The 24,553-nt window shown below is 53.8% G+C and overlaps 3 protein-coding genes across 3 annotated transcripts in view; 1 reads left to right on the forward strand and 2 right to left on the reverse strand.

Moving 5' to 3' along the window:
- USP22 (ubiquitin specific peptidase 22) overlaps positions 1-14,102 on the forward strand; it is a 47,923-nt gene extending 33,821 nt beyond the window's left edge. Inside the window, 7 exon segments of the mRNA XM_011962535.1 lie at positions 322-427; positions 1,915-2,073; positions 5,731-5,857; positions 6,725-6,816; positions 8,719-8,781; positions 9,339-9,488; positions 10,593-14,102. Coding sequence (XP_011817925.1) covers positions 322-427; positions 1,915-2,073; positions 5,731-5,857; positions 6,725-6,816; positions 8,719-8,781; positions 9,339-9,488; positions 10,593-10,635 — 740 coding nt within the window. The 3' untranslated portion in view covers positions 10,636-14,102.
- A 2,401-nt stretch (positions 14,103-16,503) lies between these two features.
- LOC105526524 lies at positions 16,504-19,920 on the reverse strand. Its single transcript, XM_011962537.1, is given in 8 exon segments — positions 16,504-16,768; positions 16,770-16,885; positions 16,887-16,936; positions 16,939-17,001; positions 18,260-18,412; positions 18,782-19,012; positions 19,015-19,050; positions 19,746-19,920. Coding segments are annotated over 8 exon segments (1,089 nt in total).
- A 599-nt stretch (positions 19,921-20,519) lies between these two features.
- Positions 20,520-24,553, reverse strand: part of LOC105526525 (tumor necrosis factor receptor superfamily member 13B-like) — a 19,082-nt gene continuing 15,048 nt past the window's right edge. The window contains exons 3-5 of the mRNA XM_011962538.1: positions 23,063-23,270; positions 21,729-21,838; positions 20,520-20,705 (exon numbers count right to left, since the gene is read on the reverse strand). Coding sequence (XP_011817928.1) covers positions 20,520-20,705; positions 21,729-21,838; positions 23,063-23,270 — 504 coding nt within the window. The remainder of the gene's footprint in view (positions 20,706-21,728; positions 21,839-23,062; positions 23,271-24,553) is intronic.

Raw genomic sequence — 24,553 nt, forward strand, 5'->3', positions numbered from 1 at the left:
AAAAAAAAAAAAAAAGAAAAAAGAAAATGGGAATCCATTACCCTGCTCAGTCATTGGGCATTAGGTGGGTTTTCTTGGCGAGATTGAAGCTGTGGGGCTTTTAGGGAATGAGAAAAAGGAGCATTGAAAATCCAAGTGCTGTAGTTTCTCATCACAATAACGAGGAGACCCTCTGCTAAAATGAGGCGTGTCCTCACGTGGCCTTTTAAAGCACCGGCCCTGGCTTCCCCAGGCCTCTGCAGGGTGAACTGCTCTTTCCTTAGAGACTCCCCATCTTTGGGGCGCGTAGACGCTAATCCCAGAGCCGTGGTCTGTCCCCAGGTGATGACAACGGGAAGAAAGCCAACAACCCCAACCACTGCAACTGCATCATAGACCAGATCTTCACGGGCGGGCTGCAGTCAGACGTCACCTGCCAAGTTTGCCAGTAAGTGAGAGACTGCGTGCTCAGCAGTGTCAAACCCTCTGGGGCCGTGCTGACATCCTCCCAGTCTCCAGAGCTGTGTGTGCTCTGAGAGGTCTTTAAGGAGGCTGCAAGAAAAACGATTAACAGCTGCCCTGAGAAGGCTGTGGGATGAAGGCTGTGGGGTGGGGGTGCTTCCTCTTGCGGAGGTGTCCCCTTGGGATGTGAGCCCTTCCTGTTGAGGTCTTGGCTGTTGTCCACAGCCAGCAGTGTGTTCTTGGACGCTTCCCCCATTTCTCATCTTACAGTCCTTGACCAGGGACCAAGTAAAATAGCCCTCTTCAAGAAGGTGTGGCTCATGCATGATGGATTGTTTGCATACGTGCTTCAAAGTGTGTTGGTTTTCATTATTTTATGGTTTCTGGTTCCATTTTCTCTGATGTAGTGGCCCTGATTCTTCTCAGGTGTGGTCTCTGCTTAGAGCCCCAAGTGTTGAGTGCAGGGAGAATCCACTGCTTTGTTAGCTCAGAGGGACCCTCTCACCCAACCTCAGTGCATGCTGCTGGTTTTTTTTTTTTTTTTTTAAGGCATGGGGTCTTTTTAATTTTGCCCAGGCTGGCCTTGAACCCATGGGCTCAAGCAATCCTTCCTCCTTAGCCTCCCAAGTAACTGGGACTACAGGCGTGGGCCTCTGTGCCTGGCTGTGTTCTTTACTCCAGTTGAAGTTTTAAAAACCCTGGACGTGATACACCGAAATTATTTCAGAACCCAGAATGGATCGTCACTTCTAAACTGTATAAGACCAGCAAATATCGGGAAAGGCCAGTGCTGCCTGTGTCATAGGGGCTGTTTTCTGTAAGGAGCGTAGACCGTTAGGGGCCTTGGCTCTGAGCATTAGAAACCGAGTTTGCTCTGAGCAGTTTGGACCTTCTCGCTGTTCCTTAACTACTGAATTCCATTAGCAGGAGATTGTCTCAGGATTTAAATCCCGTGTAAATATCGAGAGTAAATTTTCCAGTCTGCGAGTTTTCGTTTTTTTGTATTGTTAAATACATTTCTAGCAAGAAACTGGCCTTGTGAAATGCAGCATTGAATAGCCACACTCTGTGAAGTGTGTGGAGGTCTCCAGTGTCACCTAGGGTCACAGGCCCCAAGTTCTAGATGCAGTTGAGATAGACCTGTGGATTCAATCCAGAGCCTCTGACGGGGCCCATGAGTTTATCTTCCTCCCAAGTCCCTCAGTGACGGTGATGGTCTCCAGACTGGGAAGCGCTTGTTTGAGGAGCGCCCCTCGCCTTCCGAGTTCACACACGCCCCTCCCCAGGGCCACCTTGGGAACTAGGACATGTTGGGTGTGAGCACGGCTGCTCTCGCTCCTGCCCCATCCCACCTGAGTGTCACTGCGACAAAGGGCACAGTGAGGAAGGGATGTGGGAATGGCCCCCACCCCAGGCTGCCTGGAGCTGGGTTGGTGTCAGTCCTCACAGCCATTGTTTTCCCTCTGCTTCCAGTGGAGTCTCCACCACCATCGACCCCTTCTGGGACATCAGCTTGGATCTCCCCGGCTCTTCCACCCCGTTCTGGCCCCTGAGCCCAGGGAGCGAGGGCAACGTGGTAAATGGGGAAAGCCACGTGTCGGGAACTACCACGCTCACGGACTGCCTGCGACGGTGAGAGGCCTGCACCCACACGGCCAGGGCGAGTCTTCTGGCGGGAAGGCTGTGCTCCAGCAGGACCAAAGCAGGGCTCTTTCACATGCCCAGGACAGAGCCTGGGCAAAGATGCAGCATTGCCTGGATTGGCTGCAGTCTCTGTCTTGTCCTTTGTTTTGACCAGATGACTCGATATTTCTGTCCCCCAGCTTTGCACAGCACCAGGTGTCGGTGTCAGCATCTGCTATTCCATCCTCCGCGTGTAAATGAACCCAGAGCCAAACTGGATGCTCCCTTAGCCCTTGTTCTAATCACCTACCCCGGAATGTGAGCCGAGACGCGCCTGGCCCTCTCCCCATGGTCCACAGCCTTCTCTGCACATGATTGAAACTTAGTTGTGATCTTCTGTACTCTTAGGGCCGTTTTTGAAATTGTGCATGTACTGCTTCATTTGGGATAAGTAGTAATATTTACAAAGTGATTTTTTTTTTTTTTTGGAGACAGAGTCATGCTCTGTCGCCCAGGCTGGAATGCAGTGGTGTGATTTCTGCTCACTGCAGCCTCTGCCTTCCAGGTTAAGGTGATCCTCCTGAGTAGCTGGGACTACAGGCGTGCACCACCATGCCTGGCTAATTTTTGTATTTTTAGTAGAGCGGGGGTTTTACCATGTTGGCCAGGCTAGTCTCGAACTCGTGATCTCAGGTGCTATGCCTGTCTTGGCCTCCCAAAGTGCTCACAGGCGTGAGCCACCACAACTGTGAGTGATTTAAAAAAAAAAAAAAAATGTATTTAAGTAGTCGTAGCATATAATTGTAAAGACAGCAGAAAACCTTCCTAAACTTTGTCTGTTGTTTTATAGTCTTTATTTGCATCAATTAAACGTAATGCAGAAGAGTCTTTGTTGAGTGGAAGTGTCCCTTAGAAGAGGTGCGAGCCTTGGTTTCTGTCTGGCTGCATAGTCAGGAGGACCAAAGTTGCATGTTTATTTTATTTTTTGAGATAGGGTCTTGCTCTGTCATGCAGGCTGGAGTGCAGTGGTGTCATCATAGCTCACTGCAGCCTCGATCTCCTGAGCTCAGCCTTGGTCTCCTGCCTCAGCCTCCTGAGTAGTTGGGACTACAGATGCGTGCCACCATGCCTAGCTGATTTTGTGATTTATTTATTTATTTTTAGTTATTTTTTTTTTTTTTGAGACAGAGTCTTGCTCTGTCTAGAGTGCAGGCTAGAGTGCAGTGGTGTGATTTCGGCTCACTGCAAGCTCCACCTCCCAGGTTCAAGCAATTCTCCTGCCTCAGTCTCCCAAGTAGTTGAGACTACAGGTGCCCGCTACCATGTCTGGCTAACTTTTATATTTTTAGTAAAGACGGGGTTTCGCCACGTTGGCCAGGGTGGTCCCAAACTCCTGACCTTAGGTGATCCCCCTGCCTTGGCCTCCCGAAGTGTTGGGATTAGAGGTGTGAGCCACACCGTGCCGGGCCTTTTTTCTTTTTTTGCAGAGACAGAGTCTTGCCACATTGCTCAGGCTGGTCCTGAACTCCTGAGCTCAAGTGATTCCCCCACCTTAGCCTCCCAAAATGCTGGTATTACAGACATGAGCCACTGTGCCCTCCTGAAAGTTTGCATGTTTCGAATTTTGAAAGCATCAATTTTGTTACCTTGTTAGGTCCACATAATAAGGTATCGTATTTTTTAATTCGGAAAACTACCTCAAGTAAACAATGAAAACCAAGACCTTTTTTTTTTTTTTTCTTTTTTGAGATGAAGTCTTGTTCTATCGCCAGGCTGGAGTGCAGTGTTGCAACCTCAGCTCACTGCAACCTCCACCTACCAGGTTCAAGCGATTCTCCTGCCTCAGCCTCCCAAGTAGCTGGGATTACAGCGCCCGCCACCATGCCCGGTTAATTTTTGTATTTGTAGTAGAGACAGGGTTTCACCATGTTGGCCAGGATGGTCTTGATCTCTTGACCTCGTGATCTGCCTGCCTTGGGGTCCCAAAGTGCTAGGATTACAGGTGTGAGCCACCACACCCAGCCAACCAAGACCTTTTTAAAGAAAGTCTTTGCAACTAAATTAAATTTAATCATAAATTCCAATAAAATGAAAGCTTTGCCAAAACAGCAGGCCATGAGGGAGAAACCACACTTCACAAACTACAATGTGTAGAAAACCTATGTTGTTAGGAGAGACATGACGTGGTGCTGGCTCCTGGGAAGATGGAGGAGAGGTAGAGTGCACCCTTCCCCACTTTGTATTGCAAGCAAAGGCTCCTTTTCAAGTCCTTTGGAGAGCAGATCACAAAGCTAGCAACGAAACAGGTGCAGCTTTGCCCAGAGGGCCCCTCGTCTTGCCCTAGGTAAGATGGCAGAATTTCCAGAGCATAAACAAGGGCTTTCCATACCTGGTTGTGAAAAGGTTGAATTTTTTCAAAATTTGGTGTGCACTTTGTTAAATCATCTGTTCCACGTGTTTTGTCAGTGGCAGCTGACACCTGTGCCAGACACGCTTCTGATGCAGCCCTCCTACCTCCTCCCTCTGCACCGTCTGGAAATTACCTTTCCCAGACTTCTCGCCTCTCTTTTTTTTTTTTTGAGATGGAGTCTTGCTCTTGTTGCCCAGGCTGGAGTGCAGTAATGCAATCTTGGCTTCACTGCAACCTCCGCCTCCCGGGTTCAAGCAGTTCTCCTGCCTCAGCCTCCCGAGTAACTGGGATTACAGGCATGCACCACCTTGCCTGACTAATTTTGTATTTTTTGTAGAGGCGGGGTTTCTCCATGTTGGTCAGGCTGGTCTTGAACTCCCAACCTCAGGTGATCCGCCCGCCTTGGCCTCCCAAAGTGCTGGGATTACAGGCGTGAGCCGCCACACCTGGCCAACCTCTCACCTCTCTACATTAAACTGCTTGTGTTGAGATCACATACAGTTGTAAGAAGCCCTTAGGTACCCTTTACTCTGGTCCCCCAGTGGCAACCTCCTCAGCCCTGTGGTGCGATGCCCCGGCCAGGATTCAGACATTCATACAGAAAGTACCCAGCATCTCCATTGCCTCCCCGCCCACCACCCCCTCCATAACCCCAGTCACCGCGGACTTCTCCATTTCCATACGCCTGACAATTCCAGAATGTCATGTCAACTGAATCATGTAACAGGGAACCCTTTGAGATTGGCTTTTCTTGTGCATCCTAATTCTCTGGGGATGGCATCCAGGGTGCAGCTTGGGATCAGTAGTTCTTTCCTTTTTTGCTGCTGACTCATGTTTCATGGTACAGTGTTCCAGTTTCTTTAATTATTCACCCATGGGAAGAAGCGAGGTGTTTCCAGTTTTGTGACTCTTAAGAGTAACACTCTGGTACACGTTTGTGGACAGTTTTTGTGTGAACATTAGTTTTCATTTTTCTGACTTAAGTTCAACTGCTGGGCCATGTGGTAATTAGAAAATTATTACCATTTCCCCAGGCCTATCCTGGAAATAAAGTATTTAAGATAAATGTTCTTTAAAGAGACAGGCAGCAAAGGTGGACAACATTTTCTCTTTTTTTCATTGTTTCATTTTTAGTTGTATGTGTATGTTTTTGGTAGGGAAATGAACCCATTGAAAGAGATAAAATACCTCTTTCCTCCCATTTTTCTGTCTCTTACATCTCCCTTACTGCTTCTGTCTTCTTTAAATGCCTGTAGATTCACCAGACCAGAGCACTTGGGCAGCAGCGCCAAGATCAAATGCAGCGGTTGCCATAGCTACCAGGAGTCCACCAAGCAGCTCACTATGAAGAAACTGCCCATCGTAGCCTGTTTTCATCTCAAAGTAAGTTTTCCAGAAAGCCAACTCTAATGGCAGGCTTAGTTTTTAGTCCACAGTACGGCCCTCAGCCTTTTGATTTGCTGTGAGGTTGCATTTTTCATAACCGCAGCAAGCAGGAAGAACACTGAGGAAAGGAGGATGTGAGTGAATTGTCCTCTTGTCTGTGCTGCGGTAAACAAAATCAGTGGCTTCACAGTGAAAGTAGGATGTGAGTTACTTTTCTTGGGAAGCGGAGTGGTTGTGAAGTGTTTTTACTTCTGCCATTCCTCCAGCTACCCCTCCTCTGGTTTTCTGTTTTCTTTTAAGACAAAGGCCCTCAGCATTCAGATCTGGTCCAGGAGTTGTCAAGCTCTTTGTCTGAAGGCCCGGATAGTGAAGATGTCGGGCTCCACAGGCTGCGAACGATCCTACGATTCTCTGTTGCACGTTCTTTGTTTCGTTTTACTACCCTTTAAACATGGAAAGCACCCATTCCTAGCTTGTTGGCTGGAATGGGTGACTCCTGATCTAGGCAAAGGAATGTCTTCTGTCTGGTGAAAGGAACAATTCGCTCGTTTTTGCTGCCACGAGCCATGGATCTTTGTTTTGTTTTCTGTGCTTTGCTGGGTTTGCTGTGAGATTACTTCTTGTACCTTGGTGTTACCACTGAACAGTCCCATCATTTGAAGATTTGACTTGAACCCTGTACGTGAGGACTTGGGTGGATTACCATTATGTTTTTGAATCTGTAATTCTAGATGTAGCTACAAGGCAATTCAATAAAATACAAAGAGATACACAGACACCTGTCATTGGAAGAAGCCCCTGAAGCTTCCAGTGACATTTCTGGTCTTCTTTCCTCTTCCCTCTGCCCCCTTCCTATTTCTGCAGCGATTTGAACACTCAGCCAAGCTGCGGCGGAAGATCACCACGTATGTGTCCTTCCCCTTGGAGCTGGATATGACCCCTTTCATGGCCTCCAGGTAGGTGGGGGTGTAGCCCGTTCTGTGTCCGGAGGGGCTATGGTCTTATCAGGACAGAAAGCTCGGATCTCCTATGATAAGATGACTGTTGGCCGGTTCGGCGGCTCCCGCCGGTAATCCCAGCGCTTCAGGAGGCCGAGGAGGGCAGATCACAAGGTCAAGAGATTGAGACCATCATGGCCGACATAGTGAAACCCTGTCTCCACTAAAAATACAAAAATTAGCTGGATGTGGTGGCAGGCGCCTGTAGTCCCAGCTACTTGGGAGGCCGAGGCAGGAGAAACGCTTAAACCCGGGAGGTGGAGGTTGCAGTGAGCCAAGATTGCGCCACTGCACTCTAGCCTGGTGACAGAATGAGACTCCATCTCAAAAAAAAAAAAAAAGATGACTGTTGATATTAATATAAACCCCACCTTCCCAAAATCTATTTATCCTGATCTTAAGATATGGCACATGTTACTAAGTGGTTTTTCATCAGATATCCTGTTTTTGTTTTGAATGTTTCTCTTAACAATTCTCAATCCACTTTCGAACTGGCAAAGTCCTCGAGGTAGGATCACAGCGAGAAGGCAACACTTCAATTCATGGAACAGATGTTGAAGTACAGACAGACATAGCTGGTTTTGCAGTTGTAGCTTTCATTTTCCTTTCCACATCTGCCTATTATGGGGCACTTGGCATTGAGCTGCTTACCAATGCATGAGACAAATAGGAGTTTCCTGTGGCTCTGTGACAAATGACCAAAAACTTGATGGCTTAAAATTAAATGTCCTCACAGTTCTAGAGATTGGAAATCTGAAATCAAGGTGTTGTCAGGGCCCCCTGGTCCTACAAGGGTCTGGGGGATTCCATTCCTCAGTGCCTCCAGCTGCCAGTGGTTCCACCTGTTCCTTCTGTGGCTGCACCACTCCCCTCATTTCTGGGTCACATGGCCGGCTCCCCTGAGTCTGTGTCCAGTTCCCTCTGCTTCTCTGTCATGACAGTGGTCACTGGCTTTAGGGCCCAGGCAGATCATCCAGGAGGATCTTATCTCAACATCTTTACTTCGAGTCTCTGCAAAGACTGGTTTTACAAATGAGGTCCCAGTCTCAGGTTCTGAGGGTTGAGACATGGGTATTGTTATTTGCAGGGTGTCATTTTTTTGTGGCCACAGCCCCAGCCCCAGCCCCAGCCCCAGCACCGTGGAAAGCATGTTGCCTTTTGGTAGTTACTGGCCTGTCCTGCCGCTGTGGCACACAGCTGACCTCCTGAATAAAACAAGACCACCAGAGTCAGAGCTCCACGCCATCAGCCTGACCACGATGGTCACGTACTGAGGGAGGTGACAGTACTGTTCTAAGGTCAGGGTCCAAAGATCTTGGTGTTTCCTGCCAAACACAGCCGTGGGAAAATGCAGTAAACAATGCGCATGGTTTCCTGTTCCTAGCACCGCCTCTCCCCCGTCTCACCAGGAGAGGTGCTGGTCATGAAACACTGAGCAGCAATCTTTGTCCCTTTTGAGGAGGCACCTGCCTAGGTTGTGAAATGGATTCAGCTTACCCGTTCAAGCTAACCTTTTACATGTGGGAGGAAGAGCGCCTTCACCGTCTACTTTGTCACAAACCAAACTCAGATTCCTCCAGATCCAGCTCCCATCACCAGCCCTATTCAGGACCTACCTTGGAAGAACCAGGGGCCACACCAGGTGGCCCCAGGACCCAGGTGTGCTCTGAGGCAGGGGCCTCCACAGCTCGAGTGTCAGTGTCCTCACGAAACCTGGGGAGATTTCTGCCTGAAGCATAAAGCGCACCCCGGTGCAGCGTCTGCATGGTCAAGCCTGGATAAGTGTCAGTTTCATGAGAGGCTTGTATCTCTGGGCCTGATGATTTTAACGATGCTGAATACTGCCGTTGTCTGTTACAGCAAAGAGAGCAGGATGAATGGACAGTACCAGCAGCCCACGGACAGTCTCAACAATGACAACAAGTAAGTGGTGCTCAGCGGTGTGGGTGTCCGAGGCCTTGAGCCAGGAGCTGGGGTGGGTTCCTGTCTGCCCTGTAGGGCACCCTGCAGGTCCCCCACCACTGACCTGCTTCCCGCTTGGCTGCCCGCAGCTTCACTAGGAAAGGCCGCGCCACGCGGTGCCACAAATGCTCCCTCCTGTTGGAGGAGCCCAGTCTCACTCCTGGTCTCTGGTAGGAGGGAGGTTCCATCTGAAAAGCTCGGTGTCCCTTCTTCTTGCCTTGGGGTGGTAGAAAGAATGAAAGGCTGGGGTGTTCCAGGATCCCCACTGCTGACTGCAGTCACCACTCCCACTAGATGCGGTTTCAGGAAGCGCCTGGACCCAGGCTAGAGCCAGGGAGTGTGACCAGGCTCCCTTAGTTCCTGCAGCCTCCTGTTCATCAGCCGGAGGCCCTGGGGGTTGACAGCCAGGCCGTGAGGCCTCCCGCTCCTTCCCTGGGCTGCCTGGTTTCTGATGGTGATGGCCTCGAATGGCGGCGTTGAGCCACCTGCGCCCTCCCTCTCCTTTCCTCCCGCACTAGGTATTCCCTGTTTGCTGTTGTTAACCATCAAGGGACCCTGGAGAGCGGCCACTACACCAGCTTCATCCGGCAGCACAAAGACCAGTGGTTCAAGTGTGACGATGCCATCATCACCAAGGCCAGCATCAAGGATGTGCTGGACAGTGAAGGGTGCGTCCTGTCGGGTGGGAGGAAGGCCCTGCGGTGGCGACGGTGCTCTCCCCTCTGGTATAGCTGAGACCAGCCCACGTCTGAGCCTAGGACCACTCGAAGGTGTTGACCTTCATTTACCGAAGTAATGAGGCCTGCTCTGGATAGGATGCCAGCCTTGATGGTGGCAGAAGAGGTGCCTGAGCAAAGGCCCTCTCTGGAGGCATTTCCTTAGCACAGAGAACATCAAAGCAGTTGTTTTTTAATTGCGTGAACTGAACACATCAGTTGTTTTTTTTTTTCTTGAGACGGAGTTTCGCTCTTTTGGCCCAGGCTGGACTGCAATGGTGCAATCTCAGCTCACTGCAACCTCTGCCTCCTGGGTTCAAGTCAGTCTCCTGCCCCAGCCTCCCAAGTAGCTGGGATTATAGGCGCCTGCCACCATGCCTGCCTAATTTTGTATTTTAGTAGAGATAGAGTTTCTCCGTGTTGACCAAACTGGTTTCAAACCCCTGACCTCAGGCAATCCTCCTGCCTCGGCCTCCCAAAGTGTGGGGCTTACAGGCATGAGCCACCGGGCTTGGCCCACATCAGTTCTTTATCAGCTCCTCTCTTCTTTCCAGTTTCGTTCCTTCATAGCATAGAAACCTGTTGACCCTCCAGGGGTCAGGGGGACCCCACCTGCCATGAACTCCCTGAGGGCTTTGCACTTCACATTCTGAGCAACATGGAAGTCCTCTTGAGAGGTTTTATTTGGAAGAATTCTGGGATTAAGGACAGCCTTCAGGGCAATGAGGTGGATCTGGACTGGACCCACTTGAAAACAGCGGGCTCTGCACAAGGGTGGGGCTGTCACAAGTGGGGGAGAGGCTGTGGGAGTTCAGGTGAGGCAGTGGGTGACTTCATGGCGGGTGGGGGTGGTGGTCAGGCTGCAGAGATGGGCAGGGCCAGTGCCACCAGCCAGTGAAGCGCTCTTTCCTCTTTGTGAACTGAAAAGCCGAAACCATGACCTTGGGCCTGGCAGACCTGTGCGGAGCGCTGAGCACGCGGGCTCTCGTGAAGGGTGGTTCCAGCTCCCTGTCTTAGGAGTTAGATGTGAGCTCCTCCCTGTGTCTGCCTCCACAGGTACTTGCTGTTCTATCACAAACAGTTCCTGGAATACGAGTAGCCTTACCCGTAGCTGGTCAGAAAAACAAAGGCAACGCAAGCCTCACAAAGTGATCCTCCCTGCCTCTCCCGCCTCCCGCCGCCTCCCCGGCCTGGTGACACCACCTCCCATGCAGATGTGGCCCCTCTGCACCTGGGACCCATCGGGTCGGGATGGACCACACGGACGGGGAGGCTCCCGGAGCTGCATTGAAGATGGATGAGATGAGGGGTGTGCTCTGGGTGGGAGGAGCAGCGTACACCCGTCACCAGAACATCTCCTGTATCCTCATGATATGGGGATGCAACCAGGGCCTCACAGCACGGAGTGGCCGCCGCCTGGCATTCCCCAGCACTCGGTGTGGAAAGGCCCCTGCCTGCTGTAAGATGATGGGTCCATTAAAGCAGTAAGCTGAAGACACAGCGGCGTAGTATGTGGGACAGAGGGCCTTGCAGATGCTTTTCTGTTCGTGTTTTAGTGTTAAAATATGGAGAGTATGGAATTCTTCACCTCCATTTTCTCAGCGGCTGTGAAGCAACCTCCAGAGCTTCGGAAGTAAGGACACTACGTCGTATTTTCAAGCGTGTCTGTTCCGCAGGTAATTTAGCATCAAGCTGCACGTGGAAGCATCTCGCAGTTTTCTAGAGACAGGCATTTTCTTATCCCTCTCCCTCTCCTTTTTCCACAAAGGTGAATTTCATAAATGTAATACTAGTAACGTGAATGAATTACTGAGTTTATACTGAAATTTAGATAACTTCTCCTTTAGTCTTGAGAGCGAGTCTTGCTTTTTAATCGGTGCCATTTATGTTGCTGCCCGCCCTGTGTGCCTGGCTCCTCTGGGTGCCTTGGTGTCTGCTGGTGGCTGGCAGTGGGCGCAGTGGAGGAGAGTCGTGCTGCAGCTCATACTGTGTCTCTGTCATCTCGGTCTGGAGTAAGTGCAGCCTCTGCCAGTGTCTGATAGGTTGCCTCCCTCTTACTTTCTTTGCCTTCTGTCCCATTGCCTGGCTCCCACTGCCTGGCAGCCAAGCGTGTGGGTCGCAAAGCTGGAGTGGCCTCTGGTGGAGCCTGCATCTTGTCTCGTCTGCCTCTGCTTCACGTTTGGTGTACTTCCGGGCGTGGTGGCGGTAAAAGGACATCGTGATTGAGCTCGTCAGCAGAGCTGAAAGAGCAAGTAGAAGGATGTGCATTGTTCCTTGTAAGATATTTTGCATGTATCTGTGTGTTCAAATTCAAACAGAGATGGTTTCTCCATTTGTCCACTGAGAAATGAAAAACTAGGGGCAAGGGGGAGGAAAAGTACTTAAACATAGTTTATGAAGCAACTGTGTCTCAGGCTGGCTTGTCCCAGGAGCCCCAGCTGCATCTGAACTGAGGCTTCTGCAGTCCTGCAGGAACAGGATCATCTGTCTCAGGGGTGGGCGGATGTTCTTATAGACAGCCAGGGAGTAAACACTGTCGGCTCTGTGGGCTATATGGCCCCTGCCATAAATAGTACAGAAGTGTGGCTATGTCCAGTACAGCTTTTAGACACAGAAATCTGAATTGCATATAATGTTCCGTGTCAAGAAACTTAGATTTTTTTTTTTTAAAGCTATATAAGAACATGAAATGTATTCTTAGCTCACAGGCCATGGAGAAGCTGGTGGGGATCAGACCCAGTTCCTTAGCTGGCTGGGCTGGGGACAGGGCGGTGACAGTGGCAGCTGAGTAGCTACTCACTGCTCAATGTAGAAAACACGAGAACACAGGACTTAACGATCACAGCCTGCAGAACCGTCATGGGTGGCAGAAGCCTTAGGGATGCGGTTTCTTGCCCATGTGCTCAGTTCCTTTTCTGTTGTCTTTCTGCATTTAAGTAATTCACGTGGAAGCATGCTTTATAAAATGAATTAGAGAAACAGAGATGGACTGAGATTTTCAGAAATGGCCCCTTGTGACCAAGTTTTGCTGTTTCGATGACAGTGCTTTGAAGATCTCTTTTGAGGATGAGCAGTCTTTTTTTTTCTTTTTTTTGAGATGGAATTTTACTCTTGTTGCTCAGGCTGGAGTGCAGTGGTGCAGTCTCGGCTCACTGCAACCTCCGCCTCCTGGGTTCAAGCAACTCTCGTGCTTCAGCCTCCCAAGTAGCTGGGACTACAGGCATATGCCACCACGCTGGGCTAATTTTTGTATTTTTAGTAGAGATGGGGTTTCACCATGTTGGCCAGGCTAGTCCTGACCTCAGGCAGTCCACCCACCTCAGCCTCCCAAAGTGCTGGGATTACAAGCATGAGCCACTGCGCCTGGCCTGTGAGCAGTCTTTTAATCAGGAACAAATCTAGTAGGAGAGTTGACTGAAGTTGGCCCACAGGATTCTGAGCTGGGCAGTGCCTCCCTGGAGGCTTGCCACCTCGGGACGCCCTAGTTTACTGGGGTGTCTTGCGGAAATGCAGAAGGCAGTGTGTGGGCCTTGGGCCTTTCTGGCAGCTGCCGGGTTTGGCCAGGCCCTGCCTCCCCTCCCCACTGCCAACCCCTGGTCCCCTTCCTCTTTCCACTTGCATTCAGGGGTGTCTGCTGTTCTGAGAACATTAGAACTGAGAAGAGAGGTGGAGTCACATGCATTCTTGGTGGGCATTATTCTAAACTTTTGTATCCAAGTTAATCCCCCTTATTCCACTGTGGCATTGCCGTTCTAAGCAATTACCCCATGCCTGCTGCTGAAGAGCTGCTCACTGGAGGCAGGCAGCGGCCCCGACACTGCCCCTTGCATTAGGTCTTGTGTTTGATGTGCTCTTGTGAATTTACTTTGTTGGAACAAAATATTTACATGTTGGGTTCAGGAATCTCTCCTTTTAGCTCCCCATCTGGCTATGAAATTCAGGAAACCTGTTCTCCCGTTGCCTAGTAATCGCCCCATGTAGGTGTAAATTGTGACAAAGTGCATCTGACCACTAAGGGGCCCCCTCGGTGACCCCAACACATTCACAGCAGTGTTAAAAATGGCCTGCGTTTTGGAGATGCTGGCTGGCCTTTCAGTGCTTCCCAGGAAGCCACATGGCCTTTCCCTCTTCAGATGCCTGAAGGGAGTGCTTTGAGACAGGGGATGTGCTGGGAATGTGGGCAGCCTCCCTCCGGCCCCGGGGCCCTCCGTGGACCTGGGCTCCCTGGTGAGCACTGCAGCCTCCCTGGGCGTTCCCTCCGGCGCCAGCGCCGCTGCAACATATAGACCCGAGTGCTATTGTATTTTGGCTTGGTGTGTATGCTTTTCATTGTGTAAAATTGCTGTTCTTTTGACAATTTAAGTGATTGTTTTGTTTACTGTAAGTTTGAAAATAAAAATTAAGAAAAAAAAATCCAATTGACTGTGCTGTGGTTGGAGACTTTATTTACCCAGATGTTTACTCTTTGCTTTCCCCTCCCATTTTGAGGAGCTGTGTGACTCCTCCTCCTCCCCTAATGCTTTGTAGTCTCTTTCTGTCATAATAAAGCTACATTTTCTCTGAAAACTGGCTGGTTTTCCTTTTATTGACACAAGCAGCCGAGAGAGGGTGGCAGGAGGGAGAAGAGCAGCCAGGGCAGACCGGCCTGTATGGGGGTGTCCCTGGTCTGAGTCAGTGGCCAGAGCTGCAGCCTGGCTTTGTGCCTCAAGACTTGTCTGGGTGTCAGGGAGGCCGCACACTCAACGTTTCGTCCCTTTCTGTGAGTAGCCTGCTGCTGCTTGAGCCTCGTCCCTCCTTTTTTGGGCAGGAAGGTGACATCCAGGATTCAGGACAGCCATGGACCTTCAGACCTGAAGCCCTTGACATGCTGAATCCTTGCCAGGCTTGGATTGCAAGACCAGGCTGTGGTTATGTGCATTTTGTAGCAAGCTCCCTGCATGGAGAGTCGCAAATGGATAGAAATACCATCATTAGTGGAGAGAAGATGTGCACAGCTGTTCAAGTGCATGGTTCTGTGACAGGTCACAAGGCCATGGTGGACCTCGATGACGTCCTCTCCCAGCTGCCCCCACATACTTCCCCTGCCCTCAGCGGGTCAGGAGTCTCCTGCTCAGCCTCATCTTCAACTCCGAAGCCTCCGAGTTCTGAATAGTTCTGCCCCCTCCTTTTTCAGATGCTTCTGTGGCCAGCCTTTATGGCAAGTTATTTGACTTCCTTTACATGGAAACACCAGAGAACACTCCGGGTTTCAGACTTAGTTCTGTCTCCTCGTATTAAATAGAACCATCGTTATGTCCCCTGGGGGAAGCTTCACTCTGCCTGGGTCCTCAGAGCTTCCAACCCGCAAAGCTCCATTTCTCCAGAACAGGCATAGGAAAACTTTGAGACATTTGGGTGCAATACTCAACATTGTCCACATTCACACCTTCACTCTCACAACTACACCTTCTGGTTGTGGGAGAGTCAGCACCGTACACTGGTTTCCAGTAGAAAGCATAAAATTCATCTCGTAAGACAACCTCACCACTTCAGCATAACCCGCGATCGTAAGCCCAGTTGCTTCCAGGTGGCGGCTGACATAGAAGTTAGTTTCCTGGTCAGGGGCCACGGCTGCATGTCCCTCACTGTGAGTGGGGTACCCTGGTCGCAAGCAATGCCCTGTGGGCTGCTGTGATGGCAACAGGCATTGCCGGCGAGTCTGTGTCCAATTAGGGGCTCCCTGCAGTGAAGGCCGATCTCAGCCCTCTCCACAGTGTGGGCAGCCTGCCCACAGGTGGCCAACCGGTCCTCCTGGGAAACAGTGCCAGCCCAGGGATCGACACCAAGTCTCTTATCAGCAGATGGGGCACTCGGCAGTGGTGTCGGCCTGGTCAGGGCACGAGCAGGATGCTGAACCTCTTCCCTCCCATGCCTGTCTGATGGCTACTTTGTCCGTGGGCCCATCCAGCAATCATGGTGGCCGGGGAAAGGAGCTGACTCCATCCACCTGGCGTGCTGTTTTCCCCACCTCAGGATCAAGAGCATCCTCTACAGGGATTCTCTTTGGTGGGAATGTGGGAATGTGGATGAAACTATCTTCACAGTCTGAGCTGCTGAGGCGAGGATTGCAGGGCGCCCCCGCCCTCTGGGAAGCCCGGCTGGAAGGCGCTTGGCAGTGGTGCCTGCTGTGGCTGCGGCAGGGGCTAGGCTGCAGGACAAGGCTTCCAGGAGGGAGACGGTGTGGCAGGCAGGGCCTTGAAGCCTCCAGGTGCCATGTTGGCATAGCAGGCTAGGGCACTCGGGGCGCTGTTGGGCCAGGCTCCGAGGTGCAGCCTGCCTGCACTGCAGCGATGAGGCCAGGAAGAGGCTGCAGTGTTCACAAGTGTTGACCCCCTTGGGCCAGCCCCCCACATCCTCATCACTGCACGGGCTCAGCGTCTCTGGCCTGGCTTGCCCAGGTTCCCTGATGTGAATCCTTACAGCATCAGGGCTTCCAGTGCCCTGGTCCCCTACGTGGTCACCTGGGGGCCCGCGGTGCCGCTGTCTTCCTAGGACTCGAGTTGAAGCCAGGCCCCTTGGCCTGGGACTCAGGACCGGGGGGATGGGCTCTGACCCACAGGTGGAGTCAGAGGCCCCAAGGGCCTCTCCAGGGCTGAGCCCCACAGGCCTGGGCCTCTGGAGTCCTAGGGTCCCCGTGTGGCCCCCTGGCCTGAGGCTGGCTGGCTGGGGCTGCAGGACCCCCATGCTCAGCCTTCCCTCCAGAGGCCTTGGTGGGACCAAGTTCCCCACTAAATGGGATTTCCCAAGGCCCAAAGGCCAAACAATAAAATAGCAATAAAAACCAAGGTCCAGGAGCCATCTGGGGCTGTAAGGCAGCTGGGCGGGTACCGTCTGGGCTCCTTCCATTCCCAGTTCTTCTTCTACCGAGGGGGGTTGCAGGCAGGCGCCACCTTGCTGCTGAGGGGTCTCTCGACCTGCGTCCTCTCTGTCATAAGCCCAGGCAGGGCCTGGTGTCAGGGCCCAGTGGGCTTGCTGGACCAGGCCTGGCCTGTGGTTCCAGAGCTGCCCAGGTTAAGATGTTGGAAGTGACGGGCACAGTAGCCCTGTTCAAAATTGTAGTTGGGGAACCATGGGCTCCCAACATCCAGGTCTGTCGGGCACTGTGGCATAGAGTTCCAGCACAGGCATTTTCATATACAAGGCCTGACCTCACCGGGGGAGAGGCTGGCCTCATCTTGAGCTTCTGGGCCCCTCAGAGTGGCTTGCTGCCCCGGGTTCTGGTGAAGCCTCCTTGTGCTGCTGGGCCTCGGCCCCAGCCTTGAGGACAGCCTAGTCAGGCCAAGCTGGGGGAGGACAAGGCTTTTGTCCCGGAGGGACTGATGGCATGAGTCCCTGGAGCTGAGCTGGTGGGGTGGGGAGACCAGTCTGTCCCCCTCAGATAGGGGCCCAATGCCAGGGGACGCCCTCGAGGACGCTCACTTGAGTTCTGCTGGAAAAAACCGACATGGTCGGCATCTTCACCGAGCCCATCGGGCCTCTCCAGGGCTGGGCCCCACAGGCCTGGGCCTCTGGAGTCCTCCGGGTCCCCGTGTGACCCCCTGGCCAGACACTGAGGACACCCCTGCAGGCTGCTGATCCCAGGGTGAGGGCTGTGTGCAGCCTGGGGTGGGGGAGCTTTCAGGGAACCTCAGGTCGCTCCTGAAATGGTCCGCAGGGTACAGACTGGCTCGGGGCTTCCTGCCTCACGCCCTCATCTCAGGGCTGTTCAGCAGCCCCGAGTCAGAACTCAGGTGAAAGGGACCTTCACTACCACCCACCCCCTTGCCACCTCACATGGGGTCTGTCTCCACAGTGGGTGAGAAGTGAATGGGTACGGGTTTCCCTCTCTCCTCCAGGCCGTCCACCCCATGCCAGGGCTGGACCGATCCCACGCCCGGCTGAACTCTTGGTTCTGGCTCTGGGTCAGGGCTTCCCCCTGTGCCCTCTGCCCAAATCCTCTCTGGGTCAGGGACACTGATTCTCTTGTCCCCCTGGTTTGTTGTCTTGACACCCTTGTTGTCTTGACACCCTTGGAGGGGCACTCAAGAATGAGGGGTTCCTGCTGCTTGGAGGTGGGGGCAGGGGCTCCCACACCTGGATCTGACTGCCCCAGTGCCCTTCAGGGCCCTTTGAGAGGGTGATGGGGACAATGTGGAAAGTTGGGGAGGGAAGTTGGGGGGTCCTGCCCACAGCCCCTGCCTATCTGCACCTCATGGCCAGGACACGTGCGCTCAGTGCCTGCCCTGAGGGCTGGCAGACCCATTTTACTTCCTTAGACTAGAGGAAGAAGGCTGGTGCGGTGGCTCACGCCTGTAATCCCAGCACTTTGGGAGGCCGAGGTGGGCGGATCACAAAGTCAAGAGATCAAGACTAGCCTGGCCAACATGGTGAAACCCCATCTCTACCAAAAATACAAAAATTAGCTGGGTGTGGTGGCGTGTGCCTGAAGTTTCAGCTACTCGGGAGGCTGAGGCAGGAGAATTGCTTGAACCTGGGAGGCGGAGGTTCCAGTGAGCCGAGATCGACTCACTGCACTCCAGCCTGGCAACAGAGCGAGACTCTGTCTCAGAAAAACAAACAAATAAAAAGAATAGAGGAGGAAGAGATGCAGGAGGAAGACCAGGTAGGAGGGCTGGTGGAGCCAGGGCACTCCCCACCACTGACTGTCCCAAAGGGTGACTTGGGAGGGGACCCGGTGCTGGAGCCCACCTGGGGCGGCAGGTCCCAGTGTTTCCTTGTGAGTTCCTTCATGGAGGTTTGAAGGTTCCTGAGGACCGCGTTGTCCTCCAGGGCCCAGCTCTGAGAGAGTCGCTCCTGAAACTCCCAGACGGTGCTCCAGGAAAGCTTCATGAGGCGCCCTAGGGACAGGGCGGGCATCAGGCTGGGAGGGTTCCCTGCAGGGGATTGGTGTCCGCTCCCTGTTTCCACCAGGCCCACCTTCCACTGGGTGGTGCCAGGTCCTTTTTGGCCACCCCAGGGTCCGGCTGTGCCCAGGAGGCCACAGCTAGGGGAGGCTGGGCAGGGAAGTGCTCACCACACTCCTGACTTTCATCTGGGTCATGTGCAGGGTGGGCTCAGTGTCATTATGCCTTGCCCAGCCCACCAAGCCAGACCCCTCCTTGAGACAGAGCAGAGAGTCACAGGAACAGTGTAAGGACACGTCCCTCAGGCCAGCCGGGGTCTGTGCCTCGTGCTCCCCAAGGCACCCTCAGGCACACGGGACTTACCCCTGTGTGTTTTGAATGATGCATGCGCCATGGCCGTCAGTACCCGCTCGCCCTCCAAGACGAGCACATCCCACAATTGCAGGGTGAGCCCGAAGGATTTTGTGAGGACAGCAGGTGTGGGGGGACCTTTCTGGGCTGGGATCAGAGGCCTGAGCAGGGCCCCCTGGGGTTTCAGTCCCCCGGAGTGCTGGGGACCCCTCTCCATGGGATGAGACCCCCCTATAAAGCTGGGTCAGACCAGGTCCTGCAGCTCCTCATGGGGGACACACCTCAGCAATAACGTGGCTTCTGGAAGGAGGGGCTTCCTGAGGACTTTGGGCTTCCTTGGGTCCTCCCAAGTCGGGTCCTGGTCCAGTCTGCCCATAAGGCTGGGCCTAAGCCCTGGCCTCTGCCTCGGGATGCCCCCTCTCAAGCAGGGCCTGGTTTGTGTGTCATCAGGGACCTGCCTGTGCCTCCTACGGGCTGGGGGTGAGCCGAGTCCTCCTGGTGGAGCTGGACCCCTGGGCGGCGGCAGCTGGGCACCGTGTTCATGGGCTGGGGTCTCCCTGTGCCTCCTTACCCCATCAGTGAAACACCGGAGGAGCCACTGCAGCATGAAACCATCAACGCAGAGGTTTCCTTGCCCTGAAGGGAGGGGCAGAGGTGCTCAGGCCCCTTGAGTTGCCCTGCAATCCTCCCTTCCGGGCCCCTCTGCAGACCCTTCCTCAAGGGGCAAAACCCAAGGGTCTCCCAACACATCCACGCAGACGCCCGGTGGACGCATTTCCCTCAGCCCCGCTCAGCCGGCTCAGCCCTGCTCCCATGAACAATGCCCGGTGGACGCATTTCCTTCAGCCCTGCTCAGCCGGCTCAGCCCTGCTCCCAGCGCCTCTGGATCCTCTGGGGCAGGAAAAGGACACCCAACTTCCAATTCATGGAGAATCCCCATCCCAGGTCAGGCCGTGGTTGGGACTCGGCCTCTTGCCAGCCCCATGAGGGGCTCGAGTCTCCCCTGGCCCATGGGACCCAGGGTGTGGTTCACTCACCAGGCGTCTCATGATCTCCGGGAAGGACTTTGCAGCACCTGCTCCTGGTGCGATAGGCACCTCCGGAGCCAGGCAATATTTGGGCTGTAGAATACTGAGAAGCCCCCGACCCATCACCGCATCAGAGCCCACGCCCAAGATGTGGAGGCGTCAGCTGGAATTGCTGGGTAGTGGCAGGGGACCCCGGGTCCCAAGGCCTCCCTCTCTACCATCCAGTGATCCCTGAGGAGGAGGGCTCTGGCTGGAAGCGCTGCCCAGTGGCTTCCTGGGTTGAGGTGCCAGGAGGACAGGCCTGCCTCTGACACCATGGGGCAGGGCTGAGGCAGGTGGGTGCCAGCAGGGAGAAGGGGGTGGGTGCTGGGGTGCTGGATGCGGGGTCAGGTTAGGGGACATGGGATGGGCAGACATTGCTATCTGGGCTTCGTCGGCCCCTTCATGTGCAGGGAGGGTGGCTGGGAGAGCAGCCAGCTGGGAGGCAGGAGGACCCTCAGGGAGGTGAGTGGTGCCTGCACAAAGTCGGGGCTGACTTTGGCCGACAGAGGGCGGCCAGGGGGAGGTATCAATTCCCTCTGTTGTTGAGGATGAAAGGCGTCTGACTTGAGGTGAGAGGGTCCCTGTCCAGACCCAGGCTCCTGTGGGACCCTCAGTAGGGATGTCCTGGAGGCTCCAAGCAAGCTGGGATGCAAGGAAAGCACCTTGCCTGGAAGTTGGGATCACCGGCCAGGGTGGCCGTCCCCTGGCATGGCTGTGTAAGGCCTCGGGGGCAGCTGTCCACCTACCCTGCAGGGAGTGCCTCTGACTGTCCAGCAGCTGTCCAACATCCAGAAACCATCTTCCTCCAGCAGACACAGGAGGAGGATGGCAGTGACGTGGCTCAGGCGCCTGTGGTAGCCTACCTCCTGCAAAAGCCAGAGTCACCATGGAAGGATGTCACCTGGGAGGGCTGAGGCCACCTGGGAGGACTCATGTCACCAGAGATGGCTGAGGTCCTCGGGGACACCTGCCACAGGTCCCTGGGGATTTGGGGTGCAGAGACTGCACCTCTCCCCTGGCACTCAGAATGAGGACTGAACAGGTCACACATGACTCAGTTGACAAGGAGCCTGGAGGGATTCCTGCAGCGAGCGCCCAAGCTCACATGGCCCAAAAGGGCACAGACACGGATTGCTCATGCCCCCTATCCTGGGCCAGGCCGAGGAGGTCACTGTCGTAGGCCTGGAGTAGCACCTGTGGACTGCACCCACCCTGAGGGCAGGTGGCAGGGTGCTGACCACCACACAAAGGGTCCTGTGATGGCCCAGGGGCTGCCTGCTGGGCACAGGAGAGCAGCAGGGTGCACAACAAATGTGGGCAGCCCATGGAGTCGGCTTAGTGGCTCTTCCTGCCTGGAATGGTCTGGAAAGTGGGGGCTGAGCAGGAGCAACCACCTGGGTGATCCCCTCCCTGTCTGCTAGGCTCCTATGGGGTTCAGGCAAAGGGGAAATTGGATCCTTTCCAGGTTTCTGGTGAAGAAGAGGCTCCCTCAGGATGCAAACTCATTTCATGACGAGAGCTTGGCCCATCAGGCACCTCAGCCACTTGTCAAACCTGTCTCCTGTGAGGACCATCTGCATGCGACCCTGCCAAGCTCCTGGCTTTGGGGCAACATCAGGAGGGGAAGGTCATTTCTTCGTCTGAGACATGGTGGTCGAGTGCAGGTGACACCAGGATTCTGGGCCTCAACCCCTTTCCGTCTCAGTTTGACCCCTTGCGCCGCCCCCTTGCTTGGGTGTCCACGCCAGCAGTGAGCTTGAGTCCTGCCTACTACGTGCTGGTGGGTCACGAACACTGAATTTTCAAGAAGTGCCGACACCCCCGAGAGACACCCATGCCTGTGAATATGGGCACATGGCCCAGGAATATCGCTGCCCGGGAATACTCACAGTGTTGTATGCAGAATAGGCCACAAGGATGTCACATAATTCCTGCTGCCTAGAAAAGAGGGAAAAGGGGGTTTTGTTTTGTGTGGATGCTGTCAGTTTGTCTACAAACCCTGACAACGAACACAATTCTGGGTTCAGATGATCTGTGAGCTCCTCAGGACACCTGAGTTTTTAGGAGTTTTTTCAGTAAAACCCACATTCCTTGCAATGCAAATATCACAGGGGTGCAGTGGGATCAGTGATCATTTTCACTCTGGTTGATTTTTTTCTTCCCCTTTTTCTCACTTTGCACACATTGAAGTCCAGTCTTCAGGACATGCAGTTCCACGGTTCTTAACTAATGTGCAGAGCCCCCCCCCCCGTCCACCACTGCAGCCCCTCCTGGAGCGGCTCCTTCATCCTCATCCCCAGCGAGTCCCCTTTGCAGTCTCCCGGCTCTGTCAGCGCCTGACCATCCTGATCTGTTCTCTTGTCTCTACGGTTTGCCCTTCTCCAGAATGGCCGATGAATTGGAATCCTGTGATGGTAGCCTGTGGGGTCTGGCTTCGTTCCCTCAGCAACACACATCTAAAATCCACCCATGTTCCTGCGGGCATCAGGGGTTCGCTCCTTTTCCTCACTGAGTTGTCTCTGTCTGAAGAGTGGAACCCCCTTCGTCCCCAGTTCCCATGTTGAAGATCATCTGGGCAGCCTCTGGGTGTGAGCGACAATCAATCAAGCAGTGAACATGGCATGCGGGTTTTATTTGCAAGTCAATTTTCAAATCAGTGTGGTCAATATCTGTGACACTTTGGGGACATGTGGTACAAAGCCACTGAGCTTTGTGAGCCACAGCCCATCTGACTTACAAAGTGGCTGTGCCCTGTCGCATTCCCACCAGCCATGGATGAGAGTTTCCGGGGCCCCGCATCCTGCCTGGTATTTTGGGCTGTCAGTGCTGCCCAGGATGGCTCCTGAGCCCCGCCATCCTGCCACCTTCCCGTGGGTCCCTACCCTGGGTTGTGGCTCTCATTTCTGTACAGCACCAAGCCTGCCACACCCCTGAAGGGGACACCTCCTCCTGGGCTTATCCCTGAAGGCCCCGCATCCTGAGAACCCTGGGCCCAGGCAAACCTGAGGGCCGGCACTCCACACCCACCCTTCCCGGGTGCCACTCTCCTGGGTATCTGCCTGCCAGGATGTCTTAAACTGATTTTATCAAGCTACAGAGAATAACAGGGATGAGCCCCGGGCCTCTACACTTAGAAGCAGGGGCAGTGACAGGACGGAGGGATGGCCTGAAGCTTGTTACTCAAACATCGAGAAGGGTGAGGACCCCAGTTTCATGCACTCACCCTGGGACGACTTGGCTGTACTTTGACGGGGCCTTGTGGGGGGCTGGCAGGAGCAGGGATCCCCCCTTTTCTTGAGGAAGCAGGCTACTGCCGCCAGGAAGCAGCAGAGGATGGCACACAGGCAGAGCCCCAGCGTGCTGTTGACCAGGGCCAGCTGATCCGCATTCAGCTTCAGCACGGGAGAGCTGTAAGACAGCGTGAGACCCCTCTCTGCAGTGCCTTCTCCTCTTCCCCTCATTAGGCTCAAGCAATCCACATGGCCCCAACCCACCCTGCTGCAGGCTTCTCCGGCTCCTGGAGAGGCTGGGCTCCTTTCCTAACCCTGAGGCTGCTGGGTCCTGGAGGAGGTTGATCCCTCCCCCGATCCTGGTGGCAACTTCCCAAGGCCTTGGAGCTGGAAACAGGAGCTGGAAATGTGAGCTGGGCTTTCTTCTTGTCTCCACTTGCTAGGGGTGTAATTGGGAGAGCGCTGGAGATGGGCTGATGGGTGAATGGACGGATAAACAGTGCCCCAGGGAGCATGTCCCTGGGCATACTGAACTGGGCCCTTCCTCCACGGAGAAGCCTTTCTGGGTGAGTGTTTACAGTCGTCCCTTGGTATCCATGGGGGACTGCTTCCAGGATCCCCCACAGATACCAAAATCCACGGATGTCTGAGTGTCTGACATAAGATGGCCTCGCATTTGCATATAACCTATGCACATCCTCCTGTACAATTAGAGTCATCTCTAGATTACTTATAATACCAAATACAATATAGATGCCATGTAGATGGGTGTTATACTGTATTGTTTAGGGAATAATGACAAGATAAAGTGGCTGCTGAGGTTCAGTATAGATGCAACTATCCACTTTCTTTTCTGAGTATTTTACAGCCGCTGTTGGTTGAATCCACAGGTACAGGGCACATGACACAGAGGGCCCACTGTGGTTTGCGAGTAGGACAGGCGATGTCACACTGAGACCCAGGACTGCAGGTGCCACCAGGTGGGCCTTGGGCATCAGGGCACCTGGCCGCCCTGTGACTCAGGACTTGTGCCTCCAGGTTTGGATGCCAGAGACAGGCCTGGCCCAGGAAAAAGCCCTCCCCTTGGAAGTTCTCCTTATCCCAAAAGCTCTTCCCTGTCCCTGGAGCTGGGCATCCTCTAGGCACTGGGTGGAAGGACAGATGAGCCAGATTTAAGATGACATGTTGAGAAGAGCGAGTCCCACTTTGTGCTGGGCACTTCCCCTACAGCACCCTCCTCATCCTCCCGCTCTGATGGTGGACAACTACCCCTATTAAAAAAATTGAGGCTGGACGCGGTGGCTCATACCTGTAATCCCAGCACTTTGGGAGGCTGAGGCGGGTGGATCACGAGGTCAAGAGATCGAGACCATTCCGGCCAACATGGTGAAACCCCGTCGCTACTAAAAATACAAAAATTAGTTGGGCATGGTGGCATGCACCTGTAGTCCCAGCTACTCAGGAGGCTGAGGCAGGAGAATCTC

This window comes from Colobus angolensis, unplaced genomic scaffold (assembly GCF_000951035.1).
Source record: "Colobus angolensis palliatus isolate OR3802 unplaced genomic scaffold, Cang.pa_1.0 Scaffold595, whole genome shotgun sequence".
Lineage (NCBI taxonomy): Eukaryota > Metazoa > Chordata > Mammalia > Primates > Cercopithecidae > Colobus > Colobus angolensis.